Source organism: Salmo trutta, chromosome 3 (genome assembly GCF_901001165.1).
Source record: "Salmo trutta chromosome 3, fSalTru1.1, whole genome shotgun sequence".
Classification (NCBI taxonomy): Eukaryota; Metazoa; Chordata; class Actinopteri; order Salmoniformes; family Salmonidae; genus Salmo; species Salmo trutta.
This window is the reverse complement of record NC_042959.1, coordinates 33,591,866-33,616,717: the sequence shown is the minus strand read 5'-3', so window position 1 is coordinate 33,616,717 and position 24,852 is coordinate 33,591,866. Positions and strand designations below refer to the sequence as shown.

The 24,852-nt window shown below is 42.5% G+C and overlaps 4 protein-coding genes across 16 annotated transcripts in view; all 4 read right to left on the bottom strand.

Moving 5' to 3' along the window:
• The window catches only part of LOC115173577 (protocadherin alpha-C2), a 231,451-nt gene that overhangs the window by 170,232 nt on the left and 36,367 nt on the right, over positions 1 to 24,852 (bottom strand). For 2 of the 13 annotated variants that reach the window (XM_029731845.1, XM_029731958.1), the window contains exon 1: positions 3,571 to 6,167. The exons of 9 other annotated variants lie outside the window; for them this stretch is intronic. In XM_029731845.1, the coding sequence (XP_029587705.1) occupies positions 3,571 to 5,934 (2,364 nt within the window). In that variant the 5' untranslated portion in view covers positions 5,935 to 6,167. Of the gene's footprint in view, positions 1 to 433; positions 2,837 to 3,570; positions 6,168 to 6,766; positions 9,238 to 24,852 lie in introns of those variants that run through there. 2 more of the 13 variants (XM_029731956.1, XM_029731868.1) reach the window with 2 other exon arrangements.
• Positions 9,942 to 12,486, bottom strand: LOC115163728 (protocadherin alpha-3-like). The gene has a single exon (XM_029715879.1). The coding sequence runs from the start codon at positions 12,312 to 12,314 to the stop codon at positions 9,942 to 9,944; it is 2,373 nt and encodes a 790-aa protein (XP_029571739.1). The 5' UTR covers positions 12,315 to 12,486.
• Positions 13,522 to 16,186, bottom strand: LOC115163722 (protocadherin alpha-3-like). The gene has a single exon (XM_029715865.1). It carries the CDS (start codon positions 15,895 to 15,897, stop codon positions 13,522 to 13,524), a length of 2,376 nt encoding a protein of 791 aa, XP_029571725.1. The 5' UTR covers positions 15,898 to 16,186.
• On the bottom strand, positions 22,235 to 24,823 carry LOC115163714 (protocadherin alpha-3-like). The gene has a single exon (XM_029715855.1). It carries the CDS (start codon positions 24,608 to 24,610, stop codon positions 22,235 to 22,237), a length of 2,376 nt encoding a protein of 791 aa, XP_029571715.1. The 5' UTR covers positions 24,611 to 24,823.

The following is a 24,852-nucleotide window of genomic DNA, read 5'->3' as shown; positions in this document are numbered from 1 at the left end:
TCTTTATGAGAAGTCAGGGTGTGTATGTTGACGTTTAGAAAATGCTGCTAATATAGCCTTAGTGAATCTATAAGTGATCGTTAACCATTCCAGGAGAATTTTGCCGAAACACAGATGCAGAATGAACTCCGCAATGTTTCAGCACCGTGGACAGCGGCACCACAAAGCGCAGTGTCTTCAGAAGAGAAACAACCGTAGGACAGCGCCGTCTGAAGTAAAACGAGTATTGCTAATACAGCCATTATTGTCATAACACAGGCAAGTGCATGTTCTGTTGTCACCTACAATACTGGCAATCATCTTTGACACTCCATAAGCTATACTCATACATTGAACCCCTTAGGCCCAGATCCTGTAAGCATCAGGTATATCACTAAGAAAATACTGAGAACCAAATGGTTGCTACTCATGGCAAAGTGGTCGAACTTCTTACCTCTCCAGAAGCTTTCCTCCTGTGTTCGGGTATCACTAGAGTATTCCCATTGCTGCCCGGGACTATAGTAGAACCTATACTCATTCTGGGTCCAACTAACATGTACCGTTTGTCTCCGGATCTGTACTGGATGCTGTGGCACAGTGTCCCGTCGTTATTCGTATCTTGTAAATACTTGGAGGAATAGTCTGTGGGTTTTGAGCACTGCATTACAATCAACACGATGATGCTGATGAGAAAAAGCGTTGAAACTGACCCCAAAGTAATGATCAAATAAAATGTAACGCTGTTCTCCTCCTCGTCTTTTACTGAACTTTTAACATCAGAAGCAGCAAAAGCCTCTTTGGGCTCCACAACCTTGATAATAACAGTAGCTGTTGCTGACAGTGAAACGTTCCCATTGTCCTTTACCAGTATGACCAGTTTATGCTCAGCCTCGTCTGTCTCTGTGAATGACCGAAGTGTCCTTATCTGTCCTGTATAGCGGTCCAAAGCAAAGAGACTGTGGTCAGTAACTTCCTGCAGTGAAAATAATAACCAGCCGTTATATCCTATATCAGCGTCATAGGCTCTCACTTTAGTCACCAAATGGCCTGCGTTCACATTGCGGGGAATCTCCTCCACACCTTCAGCGGAACCGTTAGTGCTGACTGGATACAAGATCACTGGAGCGTTGTCGTTCTGATCCAGAATGAACACGTTCACTGTGACGTTGGTGCTTAGTGACGGAGTTCCAGAGTCTGTAGCTACAACTTGGAATTGGAATGTTTTTAACGTTTCAAAGTCAAAGCTCTTTAGAGCCAAAATGTTCCCATTTTCCAGGTTTATGTTTAGAAAAGATGCCCAATTGTTCTCCTCGCCACTGTCTCTCGGAATATGATATGAAATAAGAGCGTTTTCATTTATGTCACGATCTGAGGCAGTCACCGAAAATACTGAGCCTCCTGGGTCGTTATTCTCACTGACATAGAAAGTATAGGGACTCAGTGAAAACTCTGGACTGTTATCATTCACATCTGATACAACAACGCTGACAGTCTTTACAGATGACAAGGAAGGCTGGCCTGCGTCTTTGGCAACTATTGTGACGTCATAATGACCCTGTTTCTCTCTATCCAGTGGTGACTTGGTGACTACAGAGTACATGTTGTCCTGTAAAGACGGCACTAGTTTCAAAGGGACGTCCTCACTTATAGAACAGATCACTTTGCCATTGAGACCAGAGTCTAAATCATTAACACTTATAAGAGCGACAGTGGTTCCGGGTCTGGAATATTCGGGGATTGCCTTAGAAAAGGATGTCACCTCTATTTCAGGTGCATTATCGTTGAGGTCAACTATTTTTATTTTGACGCTTTTGTAAGTCGTCAGAGGAACGGGTCCCCTGTCTGATGCCTGTATGTCAATTTCATAGCGATCTTTAACCTCGAAGTCTATCAGTCCTTTCACAATTACTTCACCAGTATTAGTGTCAACATCAAATAGATTACGTAACTTACTGTTTACATTATTACCAAAAGAGTAAATAACCTCACCGTTCAAATCATCATCTATATCCGTAGCGTTTACTTGTACAACTGTCGTGCCAACAGGGGCGTTTTCATTCAACAATACAGAGTATGACTCTTCGTTGAAAACTGGCATATTATCATTTACATCTAAAACGTCGACAATTATGTTGATAGTGCCAGATCTAGGAGGTATACCTCCATCAATAGCTGTGAGCAGAAATCTGTGGGTCCTCGTAGATTCTTTATCTAGCGGTTTCTGTAGATTTAGAATAGGAATTTTACCATCTTCATCTCTGTCCATAACTTCTAAACGGAAATGATCATTGTGGCTGAGTTTATACTGTTGAACAGAATATATTCCACCGTCTGGGTCGCGCGCTGTTTGTAGCTGAAATCGTGCTCCCGGCAATGCGGACTCAGATATCTCTAACCGTTTCTCTTTATCTGGAAAGCTGGGAGAATGGTCGTTAACGTCTAACACCTCCACCGCGACATAATGGATCTCCAGCGGGTTCTCTAGAACGGTTTTCAGGTTTATTAAACACACGCTGCTCCGTTCACACACCTCCTCTCGGTCTATTTTTCGGTTCATATACAAGATGCCGTCCTTCAGGTTTACCTGGAAAAGGGGCTCGGTCGAACTAGACACGATTCGAAATCCCCTTTCCGTTAAGGTGCTTAGCTCTATACCCAAATCTTTAGCTATATTCCCCACGACAGTTCCTTCCTTAAGCTCTTCAGAGATGGAGTATTTTATCTGAGCTGAAGCTCCGCTCCAAAAGGAAATCAAAGCAACTAAGACGACCCACTGCCGACCCTTCAGCCAAGCCCCGCATCCTCTTTGTTCCATGTTTTCGAGTTAAATAACAATAATCCACAGCACTTCCACTATTCCTTCATGGTGACAGTTGTCTATCCATTATATTAACAAATATTACCAAAGCTCATTATCCAATAGTGTTTTCAGAATATACAATTGTAATGTTATTCTCCCCACGAAGCTCACGACTGTGTTCCTCCTCCAGCGACTGAATAATCTACGAAATCAGCAAGGGGGCAGACTCAAAAGCATGACGAGAATGATTTCTATCAGTAGCGTTTTTCTAGTTGGGTACTGACACCATGCGATTCTACCTCAAATTACACTATTCTTCAAGCTTACTAATGGAATCTTGACTAGATAAATAAACGTGACTGCAAAAGTTGTCTAAAAAAGTCAGCATACATATAACAAGCCATTGTCTTCACGCGACCATGGAACAAAATGTTGCCTACGCATGTATGCAACAACGGCGAAACAAGGAAATACGAATGAAGAAGAATAAAATATACACTTAACGAGGATGTGTATATATATATGTATATATGTGTGTTATTACGTTTTGGCAAAGTTTTACCAGTCAACAGCACGTTGAACTAAACATTGTTTCAGCACCACAGACATGGACAGCGACCAGTCCTGAGAGCAATGGCTCTATCATCGAAACTGGGAGATCATGTTGCAGCAAACAAATATCTTACTCAATAACAAAAAGTACTTCACACATTACCACACAACCCTTTTTGGTCGATGAAATATCAGCCTGAGAGGCATTTTAAAATGCGAGGTCATTTTCAACTTCTTACCTCTCCAGAAGCTCTGCTCCTGTGTTCGGGTATCACTAGAGTATTTCCATTGCTGCCCGGGACTATAGTAGAACCTATACTCATTCTGGGTCCAACTAACATGTACCGTTTGTCTCCGGATCTGTACTGGATGCTGTGGCACAGTGTCCCGTCGTTATTCGTATCTTGTAAATACTTGGAGGAATAGTCTGTGGGTTTGGAGCACTGCATTACAATCAACACGATGATGCTGATGAGAAAAAGCGTTGAAACTGACCCCAAAGTAATGATCAAATAAAATGTAACGCTGTTCTCCTCCTCGTCTTTTACTGAACTTTTAACATCAGAAGCTGCAAAAGCCTCTTTGGGCTCCACAACCTTGATAATAACAGTAGCTGTTGCTGACAGTGAAACGTTCCCATTGTCTTTTACCAGTATGACCAGTTTATGCTCAGCCTCGTCTGTCTCTGTGAATGACCGAAGTGTCCTTATCTGTCCTGTATAGCGGTCCAAAGCAAAGAGACTGTGGTCAGTAACTTCCTGCAGTGAAAATAATAACCAGCCGTTATATCCTATATCAGCGTCATAGGCTCTCACTTTAGTCACCAAATGGCCTGCGTTCACATTGCGGGGAATCTCCTCCACACCTTCAGCGGAACCGTTAGCGCTGACTGGATACAAGATCACTGGAGCGTTGTCGTTCTGATCCAGAATGAACACGTTCACTGTGACGTTGGTGCTTAGTGACGGAGTTCCAGAGTCTGTAGCTACAACTTGGAATTTGAATGTTTTTAACGTTTCAAAGTCAAAGCTTTTTAGCGCCAATATGTTCCCATTTTCAGAATTAATACTAAGAAAAGACGCCCATTTGTTCTCCTCGCCACTGTCTCTCAGAATATTATATGAAATAAGAGCGTTTTCATTTATGTCACGATCTGAAGCACTGACGGAAAATACTGAGCCTCCTGGGTCGTTATTCTCAGTGACATAAAAAGTATAGGGACTCTGTGAAAACTCTGGACTGTTATCATTCACATCTGATACAACAACGCTGACAGTCTTTACAGATGACAAGGAAGGCTGGCCTGCGTCTTTGGCAACTATTGTGACGTCATAATGACCCTGTTTCTCTCTATCCAGTGGTGACTTGGTGACTACAGAGTACATGTTGTCCTGTAAAGATGACATTAGTTTGAAAGGTAAATCTTCAAGTACTGAGCAAATAACTCTCCCATTGACACCAGAGTCCAAATCATTAACACTGATTAGTGCGACTGTGGTTCCGGGTTTAGAATCCTCGGGGATTGCATTCGAAAAGGATGTCGCCTCAATCTCAGGCGCATTGTCGTTGACGTCAACAATCTTCACTATGACGCTTTTGTCGGTTGTAAGGGGAGCAAGTCCTTGGTCTGATGCTTGTATATCAATCTCATATATATTATTTTCCTCAAAATCTATCACACCTTTGACTGTTATTTCACCAGTAATCGAATCCAAAATAAAAAGCTCCCGTGCCTTTCTATCTACTTCATTACCAAATGAATATCTAACTTCACCGTTTGCACCTTCGTCTAAATCGGTTGCGTTTACCTGAATGACAGTTGCACCGACAGGAACATTTTCACTAAGCCTTACAGAGTACACGTCTTTAGTAAAAATCGGGGAATTGTCATTAACATCCAATACCTCAATCTTTATTTCGCTTGTGCCAGATCTCACTGGTTTTCCTCCGTCCAAGGCTGCAAACAATAACACATGGTTCTTAGTAGCTTCCCTGTCTAACTGCTTCAGTAAAATTAAAAACGGTATTTTACGGTCTTCGCCTCTATCTTTAACTTCTATACGAAAATGGTCATTGTGACTGAGTTTATATTGTTGAACAGAGAATTGGCCACTGTCTGAGTCGCGCGCTGCTTGTAGCTGAAATCGCGCTCCCGGTAATGCAGATTCTGAAATCTCTAACCGTTTCTCTTTATCTGGAAAGCTGGGAGAATGGTCGTTCACATCTAACACCTCCACCGCGACATAATGGATCTCCAGCGGGTTCTCTAGAACGGTTTTCAGGTTGATCAAACACACGCTGCTCCGTTCACACACCTCCTCTCGGTCTATTTTTCGGTTCACATACAAGATGCCGTCATTCTGGTTTACCTGGAAAAGGGGCTCGGTCGAACTAGACACGATACGAAATCCCCTTTCTTTCAATGTGCTCAAATCTATTCCCAAATCCTTAGCTATATTCCCCACGACAGTTCCTTCCGTAAGCTCTTCAGAGGTGGAGTATCTTATCTGAGCAGACGCTCCGCTCCAAAAGAGAACCAAAGCAACCATGAACACAACCCACTGCCGTCGCTCCCGCCAAGCCCCGCATCCTCTTTGTTCCATGTTTTCAAGATAAATAACAATAATCCACAGCACTTTCACTACTCCTCCATTGGTGACAGTTGTCTATCCATTATATTCGGATAGGACCAAAGCTCATTATCCAATAGTGTTTTCAAAATATATAATTGAAATGTTATTCGCCACACGAAGCTCACGACTGTGTTCTTCCGGCGACTGAATAATCTACGAAACCAGCAAGGGGGTGGACTCACAAGTATGACGAGAGGATGTCTACCAGGAGCGTTATTCTAGTTGGGTACTGACACCATGCGATTATAACTCACATTACACTGTAATTCAATCGTATTACGGGTATTTGGACGTATCGGAGGAAACGGCAGTCTACTGCATCACTTGTATGAATATAGAAAGTCAGGATACACGTAAATCTCATTCCCAGACACCTCCGCCGAAATGCGTAATAGCCTGGGGAAGAGGTAAGGCTAGACATCACAAACCATTATGGAAAACGCCTGTTTATGAGGACATAAAACAACACTTACTCAAGTATGCAACGAGTGTCCAATAGGACATAGCGTCGAGAAAGACTAATACAATGAAAGAAGCCAACCTTAACCTGGCAAACAGCGCGTTGAACAGCACAGCGTTTCAGCACCACTGTCATTGACAGCGACCAGTCCTGAGAGCAGTGGATGCGAATGAACTGCCAAGGTACTTTCATGAACGAAGTTGAGGTATAATGTTATGCATCCAATAACCCTCTGACTACTTGATAGGCCTACACTATGCAATTATAATCAACACATTTTACAAGCTCAGGAACACTATCAGAAAATAGTCGGTAATTATAGAAACGTATTTAACTTCTTACCTCTCCAGAAGCTCTCCTCCTGTGTTCAGGTATCACTAGAGTATTCCCATTGCTGCCCGGGACTATAGTCGAACCTATACTCATTCTGGGTCCAACTAACATGTACCGTTTGTCTCCGGATCTGTACTGGATGCTGTGGCACAGTGTCCCGTCGTTATTCGTATCTTGTAAATACTTGGAGGAATAGTCTTGGGGTTTGGAGCACTGCATTACAATCAACACGATGATACTGATGAGAAAAAGCGTTGAAACTGACCCCAAAGTAATGATCAAATAAAATGTAACGCTGTTCTCCTCCTCGTCTTTTACTGAACTTTTAACATCAGAAGCTGCAAAAGCCTCTTTGGGCTCCACAACCTTGATAATAACAGTAGCTGTTGCTGACAGTGAAACGTTCCCATTGTCTTTTACCAGTATGACCAGTTTATGCTCAGCCTCGTCTGTCTCTGTGAATGACCGAAGTGTCCTTATCTGTCCCGTATAGCGGTCCAAAGCAAAGAGACTGTGGTCAGTAACTTCCTGCAGTGAAAATAATAACCAGCCGTTATATCCTATATCAGCGTCATAGGCTCTCACTTTAGTCACCAAATGGCCTGCGTTCACATTGCGGGGAATCTCCTCCACACCTTCAGCGGAACCGTTAGTGCTGACTGGATACAAGATCACTGGAGCGTTGTCGTTCTGATCCAGAATGAACACGTTCACTGTGACGTTGGTGCTTAGAGACGGAGTTCCAGAGTCTGTAGCTACAACTTGGAATTGGAAAGTTTTTAACGTTTCAAAGTCAAAGCTTTTCAGCGCCAATATGTTCCCATTTTCAGAATTAATATTAAGAAATGATGCCCAATTGTTCCCCTCACCACTGTCTCTCAGAATATTATATGAAATAAGAGCGTTTTCATTTATGTCACGATCTGAGGCAGTCACTGAAAATACTGAGCCAGCTGGGTCGTTATTCTCAGTGACATAAAAAGTATAGGGACTCAGTGAAAACTCTGGACTGTTATCATTCACATCTGATACAACAACGCTGACAGTCTTTACAGATGACAAGGAAGGCTGGCCTGCGTCTTTGGCAACTATTGTGACGTCATAATGACCCTGTTTCTCTCTATCCAGTGGTGACTTGGTGACTACAGAGTACATGTTGTCCTGTAAAGACGGCACTAGTTTAAAAGGGACGTCCTCACTTATAGAACAGATCACTTTGCCATTGAGACCAGAGTCTAAATCATTAACACTAATTAGAGCTACAGTGGTTCCGGGTCTAGAATCCTCAGGGATTGCCTTAGAAAACGATGTTATTTCTATCTCAGGCGCGTTGTCGTTGACGTCAATTATCTTTACTATTACACTTTTCTCTGTTGTCAGGGGAACGGGTCCTTGATCTGATGCCTGTATATCAATCAGATAGCTATCTTTTTCCTCAAAATTGATTGGTCCTTTAACAGTTATTTCACCCGTTAAGGTGTCTAAATCAAAAAGTTTCTTCAGCTTGCTCTTCACGCCATTGCCAAATGAGTAAATTATATCCCCGTTTACACCACCATCTAAATCGGTGGCGTTTACCTGAATAACCGTTGTGCCCAAGGGAGCGTTTTCATTTAACATTACAGAGTAAACATCTTTAGTGAACACTGGGGTGTTGTCATTAACATCCAATACATCAACAGTTATTTCAATAGTTCCAGATCTTGGAGGTTTTCCTCCATCAATAGCAGTGAGGAGTAATTTATGGCTTCTTACAGCTTCTCTATCTAGTGGCTTCTGTAAAAACAAAAATGGCATTTTGCCATCTTCACCTCGGTCTTTCACCTCAACACGGAAATGGTCATTGTGACTAAGTTTATATTGTTGAACGGAGAATGGACCTCCATCAGGGTCATGCGCAGCTAGTAGCTGAAATCTCGCCCCCGGCAACACGGACTCTGAAATCTCTAATCGTTTTTCTGTCTCGGGAAAGATGGGAGAATGGTCGTTCACGTCTAACACCTCCACCGCGACATAATGGATCTCCAGCGGGTTCTCTAGAACGGTTTTCAGGTTTATTAAACACACGCTGCTCCGTTCACACACCTCCTCTCGGTCTATTTTTCGGTTCACATACAAGATGCCGTCATTCTGGTTTACCTGGAAAAGGGTCTCGGTCGAGCCAGACACGATTCGAAATCCCCTTTCTTTCAATGTGCTCAGCTCTATTCCCAAATCCTTAGCTACATTCCCCACGACAGATCCTTCCTTGAGCTCTTCAGAGGTGGAGTATCTTATCTGAGCAGACGCTCCGCTCCAAAAGAGAACCAAAGCAACCATGAACACAACCCACTGCCGTCGCTCCCGCCAAGCCCCGCATTCTCTTTGTTCCATGTTTTCAAGAGAAATAACAATAATCCACAGCACTTCCACTATTCCTCCATTGGTTACCCTTGTCTGTCCATTAAATTAGTCAAATACCAAAACTAATAAGCCATCACTAGTTTTATCCATGTACATTTCGGATCGTATTCTGTCCACGATGCTGGACGACTGTGTCCTCCAGCGACTGAATAAGCACCCAAACCAGCAAAGGGGAGGGTTCAAAACGATGACGAGAAGATATCTACCAGGGATGTTTCTCTAGGTGGCTACTGACACCATGTGATTCCACTTCAAACTGCACTATCGTTTACAACTTTACATTGTATTTGTCCTATATTGAACGCTATCTTGACACAATACTACATACGAGAGGAAACGTCACTCCAAAGTTGTATGGATATGGGAAACATGGATACATTTGAAACCAAATCATAATGTATTTACAAGAACTAAATAATCATTCACGAATGCAACAAGTGTCCACAAGTATATACGATCGAGAAAGATTCATACAAAGAAAGATGAAGGCTTTTGGATGATGCGTTAACTTTACGTGCGATTATGTCATCAATTTTGGCAAATATACTGTACATTGCGCAACGTTTTAGCACCACTATCATGGACAGCGACCAGCCCGAAGTGGCTGTGGATTACTTCAGGTGGGAGACAAGGTTATTGCATACAACCCTCTAACTCAAAAACAACATTATTGACACACTCACAGGATCATTTTGGTCAATTAAGTATTGGCCTGAAATGTTCATGTTAATGTCATTGGTCAATGCTTGGCACAATACATTTGTGGGATACAGGGTATTTTTCAACTTCTTACCTCTCCAGAAGCTCTTCTGTGTTCAGGTATCACTAGAGTATTTCCATTGCTGCCCGGGACTATAGTAGAACCTACACTCATTCTGGGTCCAACTAACATGTACCGTTTGTCTCCGGATCTGTACTGGATGCTGTGGCACAGTGTCCCGTCGTTATTCACATCTTGTAAATACTTGGAGGAATAGTCTGTGGGTTTGGAGCACTGCATTACAATCAACACGATGATGCTGATGAGAAAAAGCGTTGAAACTGACCCCAAAGTAATGATCAAATAAAATGTAACGCTGTTCTCCTCCTCGTCTTTTACTGAACTTTTAACATCAGAAGCAGCAAAAGCCTCTTTGGGCTCCACAACCTTGATAATAACAGTAGCTGTTGCTGACAGTGAAACGTTCCCATTGTCTTTTACCAGTATGACCAGTTTATGCTCAGCCTCGTCTGTCTCTGTGAATGAGCGAAGTGTCCTTATCTGTCCCGTATAGCGGTCCAAAGCAAAGAGACTGTGGTCAGTAACTTCCTGCAGTGAAAATAATAACCAGCCGTTATATCCTATATCAGCGTCATAGGCTCTCACTTTAGTCACCAAATGGCCTGCGTTCACATTGCGGGGAATCTCCTCCACACCTTCAGCGGAACCGTTAGTGCTGACTGGATACAAGATCACTGGAGCGTTGTCGTTCTGATCCAGAATGAACACGTTCACTGTGACGTTGGTGCTTAGAGACGGAGTTCCAGAGTCTGTAGCTACAACTTGGAATTGGAAAGTTTTTAACGTTTCAAAGTCAAAGCTTTTTAGCGCCAATATGTTCCCAGTTTCAGGATTAATATTAAGAAAAGATACCAATTTGTTCTCCTCACCACTGTCTCTCAGAATATGATATGAAATAAGAGCGTTTTCATTTATGTCACGATCTGAAGCACTGACGGAAAATACTGAGCCTCCTGGGTCGTTATTCTCAGTGACATAGAAAGTATAGGGACTCAATGAAAACTCTGGACTGTTATCATTCACATCTGATACAACAACGCTGATAGTCTTTACAGATGACAAGGACGGTTCCCCTGCGTCTTTGGCTACTATTGTTAGATCATACTCAGACTGTTTCTCCCTGTCTAGTGGTGACTTGGTGACTACAGAGTACATGTTGTCCTGTAAAGACGGCGTTAGAGTGAACGGAACGCCCTCACTTATAGAACACACAACTCTTCCATTGAGACCAGAGTCCAAGTCATTTACACTGATTAGCGCGACTGTGGTTCCGGGTCTAGAATCCTCAGGGATTGCGTTAGCAAATGATGTCACCTCTATCTCAGGTGCGTTGTCGTTCAGGTCAACAATATTTACAATGACACTTTTGTCCGTTTTAAAAGGAGCAGACCCCTTATCAGATGCCTGAATATCAATGTCATAGCTGTCTTCTATCTCAAAATCAATCCCTCCTTTTACCGTTATTTCACCGGTGTTGATATCCACATCGAAAAGCTCACGTAATTTCCTATTCACATTATTACCGAAGGAGTAAACTACCTCACCATTTGAACCTTCGTCTAAATCCGTAGCATTTACCTGTACAACTTTTGAGCCAATTGGAGAATTTTCGTTCAGTTTTGCAGTGTATGACTCTTTAGTGAAAACAGGCATATTATCATTTACATCTAAAACGTCCACAATTATTTCTATAGTCCCAGACCTTGGAGGTTTTCCGCCATCAATGGCCGTAAGTAGTAATCTATGGCTCCCTGTATTCTCTCTATCTAGCGGCTTCAGTAGATTCAAAACAGGAGTTTTCGCATCCTTGCCTCGGTCCTTAATTTCCAGACGAAAATGCTCATTATGGCTGAGTTTATATTGTTGAACAGAGTATTGCCCGCTATCTGGATCGAGTGCCGCTTGTAGCTGAAATCTCACGCCTGGTAACACGGACTCTGAAATCTCTAACCGTTTTTCTGTCTCGGGAAAGCTGGGAGAATGGTCGTTAACGTCTAACACCTCCACCGAGACATAATGGATCTCCAGCGGGTTCTCTAGAACGGTTTTCAGGTTTATTAAACACACGCTGCTCCGTTCACACACCTCCTCTCGGTCTATTTTTCGGTTCACATACAAGATGCCGTCATTCTGGTTAACCTGGAAAAGGGGCTCGGTGGAACTAGACACGATTCGAAATCTCCTATCTTTCAATGTGCTCAAATCTATTCCCAAATCCTTAGCTATGTTCCCCACGACAGATCCTTCCGTAAGCTCTTCAGAGGTGGAGTATCTTATCTGAGCAGACGCTCCGCTCCAAAAGAGAACCAAAGCAACCATGAACACAACCCACTGCCGTCGCTCCCGCCAAGCCCCGCATTCTCTTTGTTCCATGTTTTCAAGATAAATAACAATAATCCACAGCACTTTCACTATTCCTCTATTGGTAAGACATTTCTATCAATACATTCCGAGTAGGATCACTGCTCATTATCAAATAGTGTTTTAAGAATGTCCATTTGAGATATTATTCTCTCCTCGATGCTGCATGACTGCTCCTCGCAGAGCGATTGAACAAGCAACGAAACCAGCAAGGGGGAGGACTGAAAAGCACGAAGACAATCATATCTGTAAGGAGCATTTTTCTAGTTGGGTACTGACACCATGCGATTCTACCTCACATTGCACTATCGTTCAAGTGTATTCATGTTTCTATTTCAATATTGAATGTTGTCTTGACACATAACACATATCCGTGAATAGGTAACTGCAACAGATGCGTGGGTAAATAAAATCAGGATAGCCACGACAAACCATATCTTCAGAAGAGCAACTAAAGCGTTCCTCATGAATGCAACAAGTGTCCCGCAAGGAATAAGGAAGATTAATAAAAATAAAAAAAAGAGGATAGCTACTTCACTTGCGTTTGTATGTTATTCCTGTTTGGCAAAAATACGCAAGGCCAATAGGGTGTGGAACAGCAAAACATTTCAGCACCACTATGGTGGAAAGCGACCAGCGAGGAGTGGCAGGCTAATGCGCTGGTATATGAGCTCGCTACTTCTGGTGTGAGATCATGTGACAGCCAACAAATCTCTTACTGTCAAAAAGATCATTTACAAATTCACACTACCATTTTGGTAAATGAAATAAACAACATGAAATACTTCCAAAAGCAATAAGAACAGTCCAAATAATTTTACAACTCAAGCATATCCCACTCGTTGAATCCACGTATATTTAATGGCATTACGTTGAACCAAAGTGGAACAGAATTTGAATTAACGTCCGTGTAACGGGGCCAGCGTGCTGCTGACAAATTCCTTTCCTCCACCTTTTGACTGCCCCATACTGTTCTCGAACCAGTGGTCCTCTGCTTCGCAACACACGTGACAACTCTTATCAAGAACGTTCCAACGGTTTGAGAAACCAAAAAGGTACTGTACCAATTGGATGGCTCTGTAAGGAACATTTCAAGCTAGCTGTGGAGTGAGCTTACGGTACGTGCTTAACTCTTTAACACATGCTGTACACTATCAGCACAAGGCCACGTGAATTGTCAACACTGGGTACAGGAGAATTAAGAATGAAATGTTAGTTTTCAACTTCTTACCTCTCCAGAAGCTCTCCTCCTGTGTTCAGGTATCACTAGAGTATTTCCATTGCTGCCCGGGACTATAGTAGAACCTATACTCATTCTGGGTCCAACTAACATGTACCGTTTGTCTCCGGATCTGTACTGGATGCTGTGGCACAGTGTCCCGTCGTTATTCGTATCTTGTAAATACTTGGAGGAATAGTCTTCGGGTTTGGAGCACTGCATTACAATCAACACGACGATGCTGATGAGAAAAAGCGTTGAAACTGACCCCAAAGTAATGATCAAATAAAATGTAACGCTGTTCTCCTCCTCGTCTTTTACTGAACTTTTAACATCAGAAGCAGCAAAAGCCTCTTTGGGCTCCACAACCTTGATAATAACAGTAGCTGTTGCTGACAGTGAAACGTTCCCATTGTCTTTTACCAGTATGACCAGTTTATGCTCAGCCTCGTCTGTCTCTGTGAATGACCGAAGTGTCCTTATCTGTCCCGTATAGCGGTCCAAAGCAAAGAGACTGTGGTCAGTAACTTCCTGCAGTGAAAATAATAACCAGCCGTTATATCCTATATCAGCGTCATAGGCTCTCACTTTAGTCACCAAATGGCCTGCGTTCACATTGCGGGGAATCTCCTCCACACCTTCAGCGGAACCGTTAGTGCTGACTGGATACAAGATCACTGGAGCGTTGTCGTTCTGATCCAGAATGAACACGTTCACTGTGACGTTGGTTCTTTGTGACGGAGTTCCAGAGTCTGTAGCCACAACTTGGAATTGGAATGTTTTTAAAGTTTCAAAGTCAAAGCTTTTAAGCGCCAATATGTTCCCATTTTCAGAATGTATGTTTAGAAAAGATGCCCATTTGGTCTCGTCGCCACTGTCTCTGATAATATGATATGAAATAAGAGCGTTTTCATTTATGTCACGATCTGAGGCACTGACGGAAAATACTGAGGCACCTGGGTCGTTATTCTCACTGACATATAAATTATAGGGACTCAGTGAAAACTCTGGACTGTTATCATTCACATCTGATACAACAACGCTGATAGTCTTTACAGATGACAAGGACGGTTCCCCTGCGTCTTTGGCTACTATTGTTAGATCATACTCAGACTGTTTCTCCCTGTCTAGTGGTGACTTGGTGACTACCGAGTACATGTTATCTTGTAAAGAGGGAATTAGTTTGAAAGGTACATCTTCAAGTAGCGAGCAAAGAACTTTGCCATTGAGACCAGAGTCCAAATCATTAACACTGATTAGTGCTACAGTAGTTCCGGGTCTAGAATCCTCAGGGATTGCGTTAGAGAAAGATGTCACTTCAATCTCCGGTGCATTGTCATTAACGTCAATTACACTAATAATAATAGTTTTGTCAGTTGTCAAAGGAGCTGTCCCCTTGTCTGATGCCTGAATATCAATCTCAAAGCTGTTATTTTCCTCGAAATCAATGACACCCTTTACAATGATTTCCCCGGTAATGCAGTCTAAATCAAAACGTTTCCGTACTCTACCGCCCACGTCGTTGGCGAAAGAATACATTATTTCACCATTTGAACCTTCGTCCAAATCAGTCGCGTTCATCTGCATGACTGTTGTGCCTAAAGGAGCGTTTTCATTCAGCGTTACAGAGAATACCTCCTTGGTAAAGACCGGGGTGTTGTCGTTTACGTCTAATACATCTACGGTTATTCTCATGTCTCCAGTCCTAGGAGGTTTACCTCCATCAATAGCCGTGAGCAATAATCTATGGCTCCGTGTGGCCTCTCTATCTAACGCCTTCTGTAAAATCAAAGTAGGGGTTTTGCGGTCCTCACCTCGATCTTTAACTTCCAAACGAAAATGATCATTGGGGCTGAGTTTATACTGCTGAATAGAATAAACGCCTCCATCTCGATCATGAGCAGCATTAAGCTGAAATCGAGCCCCAGGTACCGCAGACTCTGAAATCTCTAACCGTTTCTCTTTCTCGGGAAAGCTGGGAGAATGGTCGTTCACGTCTAACACCTCCACCGAGACATAATGGATCTCCAGCGGGTTCTCTAGAACGGTTTTCAGGTTGATCAAACACACGCTGCTCCGTTCACACACCTCCTCTCGGTCTATTTTTCGGTTCACATACAAGATGCCGTCATTCTGGTTTACCTGGAAAAGGGGATCAGTCGAGCCAGATACGATTCGAAATCCCCTTTCCTTCAATGTGCTCAGCTCTATACCCAAATCCTTAGCTATATTCCCCACGACAGATCCTTCCTTAAGCTCTTCAGAGATGGAGTATTTTATCTGAGCTGAAGTCCCGCTCCAAAAGAGAACCAAAGCAACCATGAACACAACCCACTGCCGTCGCTCCCGCCAAGCCCCGCATCCTCTTTGTTCCATGTTTTCAAGATAAATAACAATAATCCACAGCACTTTCACTATTCCTCTATTGGTGACAGTTGTCTATCCATTATATTCGGATAGGACCAAAGCTCATTATCCAATAGTGTTTTCAGAATATATAATTGAAATCTTATTCTCCCCACGAAGCTCACGACTGTGTTCTTCCGGCGACTGAATAATCTACGAAACCAGCAAGGGGGTGGACTCAAAAGTATGACGAGAGGCTGTCTATCAGGAGCGTTATTCTAGTTGTGTACTGACACCATGCGATTCTATCTCAGAGTGCACTATCGTTCAAGTGTATTCATGGTATATAGTAAAAATACAAATCGCATAAAACCTTACTGAAAAAGTTGTGTGGATTAAGAAAATCGGAATACAGTTGACTGAGGTCTACAAACCATGATGCATAGCGTGGGACACCATTTACTGACGTATGCAACAAGCGTCCCACCCCGACTGAAATAAATATTGAGATATATTTATAGAAATTAAGAGCATATCTACTTGACATGCATGTAGGCCTATGTCATCACTTTTTGACAGACCTTCACCAGACAAACATCGCGTTGAAATAAACAGCATTTCAGCACTATTGTAGTGGACTGTGACCAATGGTTTGGACCTATTTACAAGTTTCCTCCCTGAAAAAATGTAGTTCATTTAATCTGATTGTCATAAGGTTCCATGACTTTGTCCACACAGAGCATCTAAACACACAAAATTCATTTTGATGATTTTCATTACATTTTGGGTGTTGTATTTAACTTTTGTACACCTGTGGTGTTCCAGGTCAAAAATGGCCGGTCATTAGAAATGAGTGGGTGAGACTACAATTAGTGTATAAAATTGAGTTCAGGCACATGCCCATTCATCCGATGGACACACTTGCTCTCCCAGACCCCCACATGCATGTCTGTTTGAGCACACACACACACACACACACACACACACACACACACACACACACACACACACACACACACACACACACACACACACACACACACACACACACACACACACACACACACACACACACACACACACACACACACACACACACCCCTTCTTGGCTTCCATGGCAATCCCCATGGGAAATTTTCCCCAATAGAATCTTTCCCCCACGGGAAGCACATCTGTTGGAATTCTCACAAACAATCACAACATTGTTTCAATAATATATAGAACTTTACTCACAGCTCTGGTATTTAGAGCTTTTTTGAGGCCTTGCTCACAATTCATTCTGTGGCAGCACAATGACCAAACGATATACTGTATGTGAGGCTCTTGATCATATCCTTGATCATGACACTGGTAAGGAGGAGCCTTCTTAAACGTTAATTTGTGTAATTTCTTTCCTTCTTAATGTGTTTGAGCCAATCAGTTGTGTTGTGACAAGGTAGGGGTGGTGTACAGAAGATAGCGCTATTTGGTAAAAGACCAAGTCCATATTATGGCAAGAACAGCTCAAATAAGCAAAGAGAAATGACAGTCCATCATTACTTTAAGACATAAGAACATTTCAAGAACTTTGAATGTTTCTTCAAGTGCAGTCACAAAAACCATCAAGCGCTATGATGAAACTGACTCTGATGTGAACCCCCAGAGGAAGGGAAGACCCAGAGTTCTCTCTGCTGCAGAGGATGAGTTCATTACCGTTACCAGCCTCAGAAATTGCAGCCCAAATAAACGCTTCAGAGTTCAAGTAACAGACACATCTCAACATCAACTGTTCAGAGGAGACTGTGTGAATCAGGTCTTCATGGTCGAATTGCTGCAAGGAAACCACTACTAAAGTACACCAATAAGAAGAGACTTGCTTGGGCCAAGAAACACAAACAATGGACATTAGACCTGTGGATATCTGTCCATTGGTCTGATGAGTCCAAATGAGTGATTTTTGGTTCCAACCGCCGTGTCTTTGTGAGACGCAGAGTAGGTGACTGGATGATCTCCGCATGTGTGGTTCCCACCGTGAAGCATGGAGGAGGTGTGATGGTATGATGGTGCTTTGCTGGTGACACTGTTGGTGATTTATGTAGAATTCAAGGCACACTTAACCAGCATGGCTACCACAACATTCTGCAGCGATACGCCATTCCATCTGGTTTGCGCTTAGTGGGACTATCATTTGTTTTCAACCAGACAATGACCCAACATACCTTCAGGCTGTGTAAGGGCTATTTGACCAAGAAGGAGAATGATGGAGTGCTGCATCAGATGACCTGGCCTCCACAATCACCCAACCTCAACCCAATTGAGATGGTTTGGGATGAGTTGGACTGCAGAGTGAAGGAAAAGCAGCCAACAAGTGCTCAGCATATGTGGGAACTCCTTCAAGACTGTTGGAAAAGCATTCCAGGTGAAGCTGGTTGAGAGAATGCCAAGAGTGTGCAAAGCTGTCATCAAGACAAAGGGTGGCTACTTTGAAGAATCTAAAATGTCAAATATATTTTGATTTGTTTAACACTTTTTTGGTTACTACATGATTCCATATGTGTTATTTCATAGTTTTGATGTCTTCACTATTATTCTACAATGTAGAAAATAGTAAAAAATAAAGAAAAACCCTTGAATGAGAAGGTGTTCTAAAACTTTTGACGGTAGCGTATATATATATATATATAGCGAGTTAGGCCAGGTTTTAGAACGGCCGCCATGTTAGCGCCCATACAGAACATTATTCTTCAAATGTTGGTGATGTAACAATGACCCGCTGTAAACACGCAAAACAATGCAGCGAATTTAACAGATGATTTTTAAATTAGCATTTGGGTTAACTGTGTTGTAGTGTCAACAAATTGCATATCTGCTTTCAGTAGACATCTTCATAGGTTTTGAAAACTATCAGAAATAAACAGCACAACGCGGAAGTGTCAATTATCACTTAGCAACGTTATCGATATTGTAAAGAGGTCAATCGAACTCGACCAAAACAATGGAATTGCCACGGATGTCACACCCTGATCTGTTTCACCTGTCTTGTGCTTGTCTCCACCCCCCACCAGGTGTCTCCCATTTGTTCCCATTATCCCCTGTGTTTTTATACCGGTGGTTTCTGTTTGTCTGGTGCCAGTTCGTCTTGTCAAGCTTACCTGCATATTTTTCCGTACTCCTGTTTTTCTAGTCCCTGTTTTCTAGTCCTCCGAGTTCCGACCTTTTCTGCCTGCCCTGCTCTTGAGCCTGCCTGTCCTGTACCCATATGACTCTGACCTAGTTTACAAACTTCTGCCTGTCCTCGACCTGCCTCTTGCCGGCCCCTTGTCTATAAATAAATATCAGAGACTCTAACCATCTTTCTCCTGCGTCTGCATGTGGGTCTCGTCCTGTGTCGTTATAATGGAAACGTTTGGGGAATTGCCATGCTCACCAACGTATACAAACAGTAGTTAGCATTTAGCACTCACTTCTAAACCTGAAAAGGGACAACTTAGAAATGTTGTGCAGTGAAAACAGCCAAATATATCCATATCAGACTTTAGTAACCACATTGTGGGCCAGTTACAAAACATCAATCATGACGGATTTGAGGAATATCTACTTTGTTAGATCAGATTTGTTGAATGTGCGCCAATCTGGTCAATGGAAAGGTCTGCATTCCATAGACTCCTTTACCGCATCTATGGAGGAGAAAGTGGCGCACTCCGGAACGTTCAATCGTATTGGCCTAACTCTCTCTATATAGGGCTCTAGGACAACCCTCTTAATCGACAACATAACATTTGCAGCCCATTATCAAGAGGTCGGTCCCTCTCCTTGTTAGGGCGGCGAGGTCGGTCCCTCTCCTTGTTAGGGCGGCGAGGTCGGTCCCTCTCCTTGTTAGGGCGGCGAGGTCGGTCCCTCTCCTTGTTAGGGCGGCGGTCACCGGTCTTCTAGCCATCGCTGATCCATCTTTCATTTTCCATTGGTTTTGTCTTTGTTTTCTACACACCTGGTTTTCATTATCCAATTCCATGTTCATGTATTTATCCCTCTGTTTCCCCCATGTTTGTTGTGATTATTTCTATGTTCAGTTCGGTTCATGATGGCTGGTTTTTTGACGGGTGCTGTGTTCACCCGTGCGTAATGTTTACCGTTGGTTATTGGTCAAGTGTATTTGTTTACCTTGTGCCTTTGTTTTTTTGAGTAAAGTACGTTGCTCACTCATTTTGCTCTCCTGCACCTGACTTCATGCACCAGCTACACTCACCTTCTGACAGTATGTCAATAAGACATAAGAAAGTGACTTCTTTGGGATAGGGGGCAGTATTTTCACTGCCGGATAAAAAACGTACCTGATTTAATCTGGTTACTACTCCTGCCCAGAAAAAGTTTCTAAAACTGTTTGAATGGTGTCTGTGAGTATAACAGAACTCATATGGCAGGCCAAAACCTGAGAAGATTCCATGCAGGAAGTGCCCTGGTCTGAGAATTTGTTGTCCTTCTGTTGCCTCTCTATCGACATTACATCATCTGTGCTGTAACGTGACACTTTCTAAGGTTTCCATTGGCTCTCTAAAGCCGCCAGAAAGTGGAATGGGGTGTCTGCAGTCTCTGGGCAAAGTATAGGAGCAGAGTTTGTAAGTGGTCAGCCTGGGGACTTCTCCATTTTTTTCTTTCAGTCTTTGAATGAATACAACGTTGCCCGGTTGGAATATTATCGCTATTTTACGAGAAAAATAGCATAAAAATTTATTTTAAACAGCGTTTGACATGCTTCTAAGTACGGTGATGGAATATTTTGCATTTTTTTGTCACGAAATGCGCTCGCGCGTTACCCTTCGGATAGTGACCTGAACGCACGAACAAAAAGGAGGTATTTGGATATAATTATGGATTATTTGGAACCAAAACAACATTTGTTGTTGAAGTAGAAGTCCTGGGAGTGCATTCTGACGAAGAACAGCAAAGGTAATCCAATTTTTCTAATAGTAATTCTGAGTTAAGGTGACCCCGAAGTTGGCGGATGTCAAAATAGCTAGCCGTGATGGCTGAGGAATGTACTCAGAATATTGCAAAATGTGCTTTCGCCGAAAAGCTATTTTAAAATCGGACATAGCGATTGCATAAAGGAGTTCTGTATCTATAATTCTGAAAATAATTGTTATGTATTTTGTCAACGTTTATCATGAGTAATTTTGTAAATTCACCGGAAGTTTTCGGTGGGTATGCTAGTTCTGAACATCACATGCTAATGTAAAAAGCTGTTTTTTGATATAAATATGAACTTGATTGAACAAAACATGCATGTATTGTATAACATAATGTCCTTGGAGTGTCATCTGATGAAGATGATCAAAGGTTAGTGCTGCATTTAGCTGTGGTTTGGGTTTATGTGACATATATGCTTGCTTGGAAAATGGCTGTGTGATTATTTGTGTCTATGTACTCTCCTAACATAATCTAATGTTTTGCTTTCGCTGTAAAGCCTTTTAGAAATCGGACAACGTGGTTCGATTCAGGAGAAGTGTATTTATAAAATGGTGTAAAATAGTCCTATGTTTGAGAACTTTGAATTATGACATTTTGTGGTTTTAAATTTGGCGCTCTGATTTTTCACTGGCTGTTGAATAGTGTGGGACGATATCGTCCCACCTCCCCTAGAGAAGTTAATTCGGAGTGAAAGTTTTGAAGGGTTAAAAAGGTTATATCTTCCCAAATTGTACATATTTGTGACCGGGGGACTGTCATGACCCAGCATATGAAATTTCAGGTCAATCGATCCAAAAGCATTTTTGACCTCAGTTGTACACAATGATCTTGCAGTTGAGATGTAATGAGATAAACATCAATCCTGTGAACCTCATATTTCCCACTGACTGCAATGTATTGAGAAAAACATTAACGCTGTGAGACTCATCTTTTCCCATTGACTGCAATGTACTGAGAAAAACGTAAAGCCTGTGACACTCATCTGTTCCCATTGACTGCAATGTACTGACAAAAATGTCAGCTCCTGTGACGTTTACCTTTTTATTAAAAAACGTTCCAGGATGACGTGTTCCTGTGATATCATGTTGCCATAAAAAAATATATATGTTTATTTTACCAGGTAAGTTGACTGAGAACACATTCTCATTGACAGCAACGGCCTGGGGAATAGTTACAGGGGAGAGGAGGAAGGCTTAATAAGCCAATTGGAAGCTGGGGATGATTAGGTGACCATTATGGTATAAGGGCCATATTGGAAGTTTAGCCGCGACACCGGGTTAGTACTCTTACGATAAGAGCCATGGGATCTTTAGTGACCACAATGAGTCATTTGACACATATATACACTATGAAATAATAACATATACAATTTCCAAGCTCAGGGAGGGCACCAGCAAACGGTTAATATTTAGAAACGTATTTAACTTCTTACCTCTCCAGAAGCTCTGCTCCTATGTTCAGGTAACACTAGAGTATTCCCATTGCTGCCAGGGACTATAGTAGAACCTATACTCATTCTGGGTCCAACTAACATGTACCGTTTGTCTCCGGATCTGTACTGGATGCTGTGGCACAGTGTCCCGTCGTTATTCGTATCTTGTAAACACTTGGAAGAATAGTCTGTGGGTTTGGAGCACTGCATTACAATCAACACGATGATGCTGATGAGAAAAAGCGTTGAAACTGACCCCAAAGTAATGATCAAATAAAATGTAACGCTGTTCTCCTCCTCGTCTTTTACTGAACTTTTAACATCAGAAGCAGCAAAAGCCTCTTTGGGTTCCACAACCTTGATAATCACAGTAGCTGTTGCTGAGAGTGAAACGTTCCCATTGTCTTTTACCAGTATGACCAGTTTATGCTCAGCCTCGTCTGTCTCTGTGAATGACCGAAGTGTCCTTATCTGTCCTGTATAGCGGTCCAAAGCAAAAAGATTGTGGTCAGTAACTTCCTGCAGTGAAAATAATAACCAGCCGTTATATCCTATATCAGCGTCATAGGCTCTCACTTTAGTCACCAAATGGCCTGCGTTCACATTGCGGGGAATCTCCTCCACACCTTCAGCGGAACCGTTAGTGCTGACTGGATACAAGATCACTGGAGCGTTGTCGTTCTGATCCAGAATGAACACGTTCACTGTGACGTTGGTGCTTAGTGACGGAGTTCCAGAGTCTGTAGCTACAACTTGGAATTGGAACGTTTTTAAAGTTTCAAAGTCAAAGCTTTTAAGCGCCAATATGTTCCCATTTTCAGGATTTATGTTTAGAAAAGATACCAATTTGTTCATTTCGCCACCGTCTCTGATAATATGATATGAAATAAGAGCGTTTTCATTTATGTCACGATCTGAGGCAGTCACGGAAAATACTGAGCCTCCTGGGTCGTTATTCTCAGTGACATAGAAATTATAGGGACTCAGTGAAAACTCTGGACTGTTATCATTCACATCTGATACAACAACGCTGATAGTCTTTACAGATGACAAGGACGGTTCCCCTGCGTCTTTGGCTACTATTGTTAGATCATACTCAGACTGTTTCTCCCTGTCTAGTGGTGACTTGGTGACTACAGAGTACATGTTGTCCTGTAAAGACGGCGTTAGAGTGAACGGAACGCCCTCACTTATAGAAGACAGAACTTTGCCATTGAGACCAGAGTCCAAGTCATTAACATTGATTAGTGCTACAGTAGTTCCGGGTCTAGAATCTTCAGGGATTGCGTTAGCAAATGATGTCACCTCTATCTCAGGTGCGTTGTCATTAACGTCAACTATTTTGATAATAACACTTTTTTCAGTTGTCAATGCAGCTGTCCCCTTGTCCGATGCCTGAATATCAATTTCATATATTTTATTTTCTTCATAATCTATAACTCCCGTTACAATTATTTCACCAGTTGTCGGGTCTAAATCGAAACGTTTCCGCACCTTCCCTTGCACGTCATTGGCAAAAGAATAGATCACTTCACCATTAGAACCCTCGTCCAAATCAGTGGCATTAACCTGTATCACGGTCGTGCCTAAAGGAGCGTTTTCATTCAGCAATACTGAGTATACGTCCTTTGTAAAGACCGGGGCGTTATCGTTAACATCTGATACGTCTACAGTTAATCTCATTTCTCCAGTCCTAGGAGGTTTCCCACCGTCAAGGGCTGTGAGAATTAGCTTATGGCTTTTTATAGCCTCCCTATCCAGTGTTTTTTGTAAAACCAAAATAGGTGTTTTGCGGTCATCACCTCTATCTTTAACTTCCAAACGGAAATGATCATTCTGACTCAGTTTATATTGTTGAACTGAATATTGGCCACTGTCTGGGTCGTCTGCAGCGTGTAGCTGAAATCGCGTCCCCTGCAACGCAGACTCTGACATCTCTAACCGTTTCTCTTTCTCGGGAAAGCTAGGAGAATGGTCGTTAACGTCTAACACCTCCACTGCGACATAATGGATCTCCAGCGGGTTCTCTAGAACGGTTTTCAGGTTGATCAAACACACGCTGCTCCGTTCACACACCTCCTCTCTGTCTATTTTTCGGTTCACATACAAGATGCCGTCATTCTGGTTTACCTGGAAAAGGGACTCGGTCGAGCCAGACACGATTCGAAATCCCCTTTCCTTCAATGTGCTCAAATCTATTCCCAAATCCTTAGCTATATTCCCCACGACAGTTCCTCCCTTGAGCTCTTCAGAGGTGGAGTATCTTATCTGAGCTGAAGTCCCGCTCCAAAAGAGAACCAAAGCAACCATGAACACAACCCACTGCCGTCGCTCCCGCCAAGCCCCGCATCCTCTTTGTTCCATGTTTTCAAGATAAATAACAATAATCCACAGCACTTTCACTACTCCTCCATTGGTGACAGTTGTCTATCCATTATATTCGGATAGGACCAAAGCTCATGATCCAATAGTGTTTTCAGAATATATAATTGAAATCTTATTCTCCCCACGAAGCTCACGACTGTGTTCTTCCGGCGACTGAATAATCTACGAAACCAGCAAGGGGGTGGACTCAAAAGTATGACGAGAGGCTGTCTATCAGGAGC

Coding starts and splice junctions, on each gene's coding strand:
- LOC115163728 (XM_029715879.1), bottom strand. CDS start 12,314: ATGGAACAAAGAGAATGCGGGGCTTGGCGGGAGCGACGGCAGTGGGTT.
- LOC115163722 (XM_029715865.1), bottom strand. CDS start 15,897: ATGGAACAAAGAGGATGCGGGGCTTGGCGGGAGCGACGGCAGTGGGTT.
- LOC115163714 (XM_029715855.1), bottom strand. CDS start 24,610: ATGGAACAAAGAGGATGCGGGGCTTGGCGGGAGCGACGGCAGTGGGTT.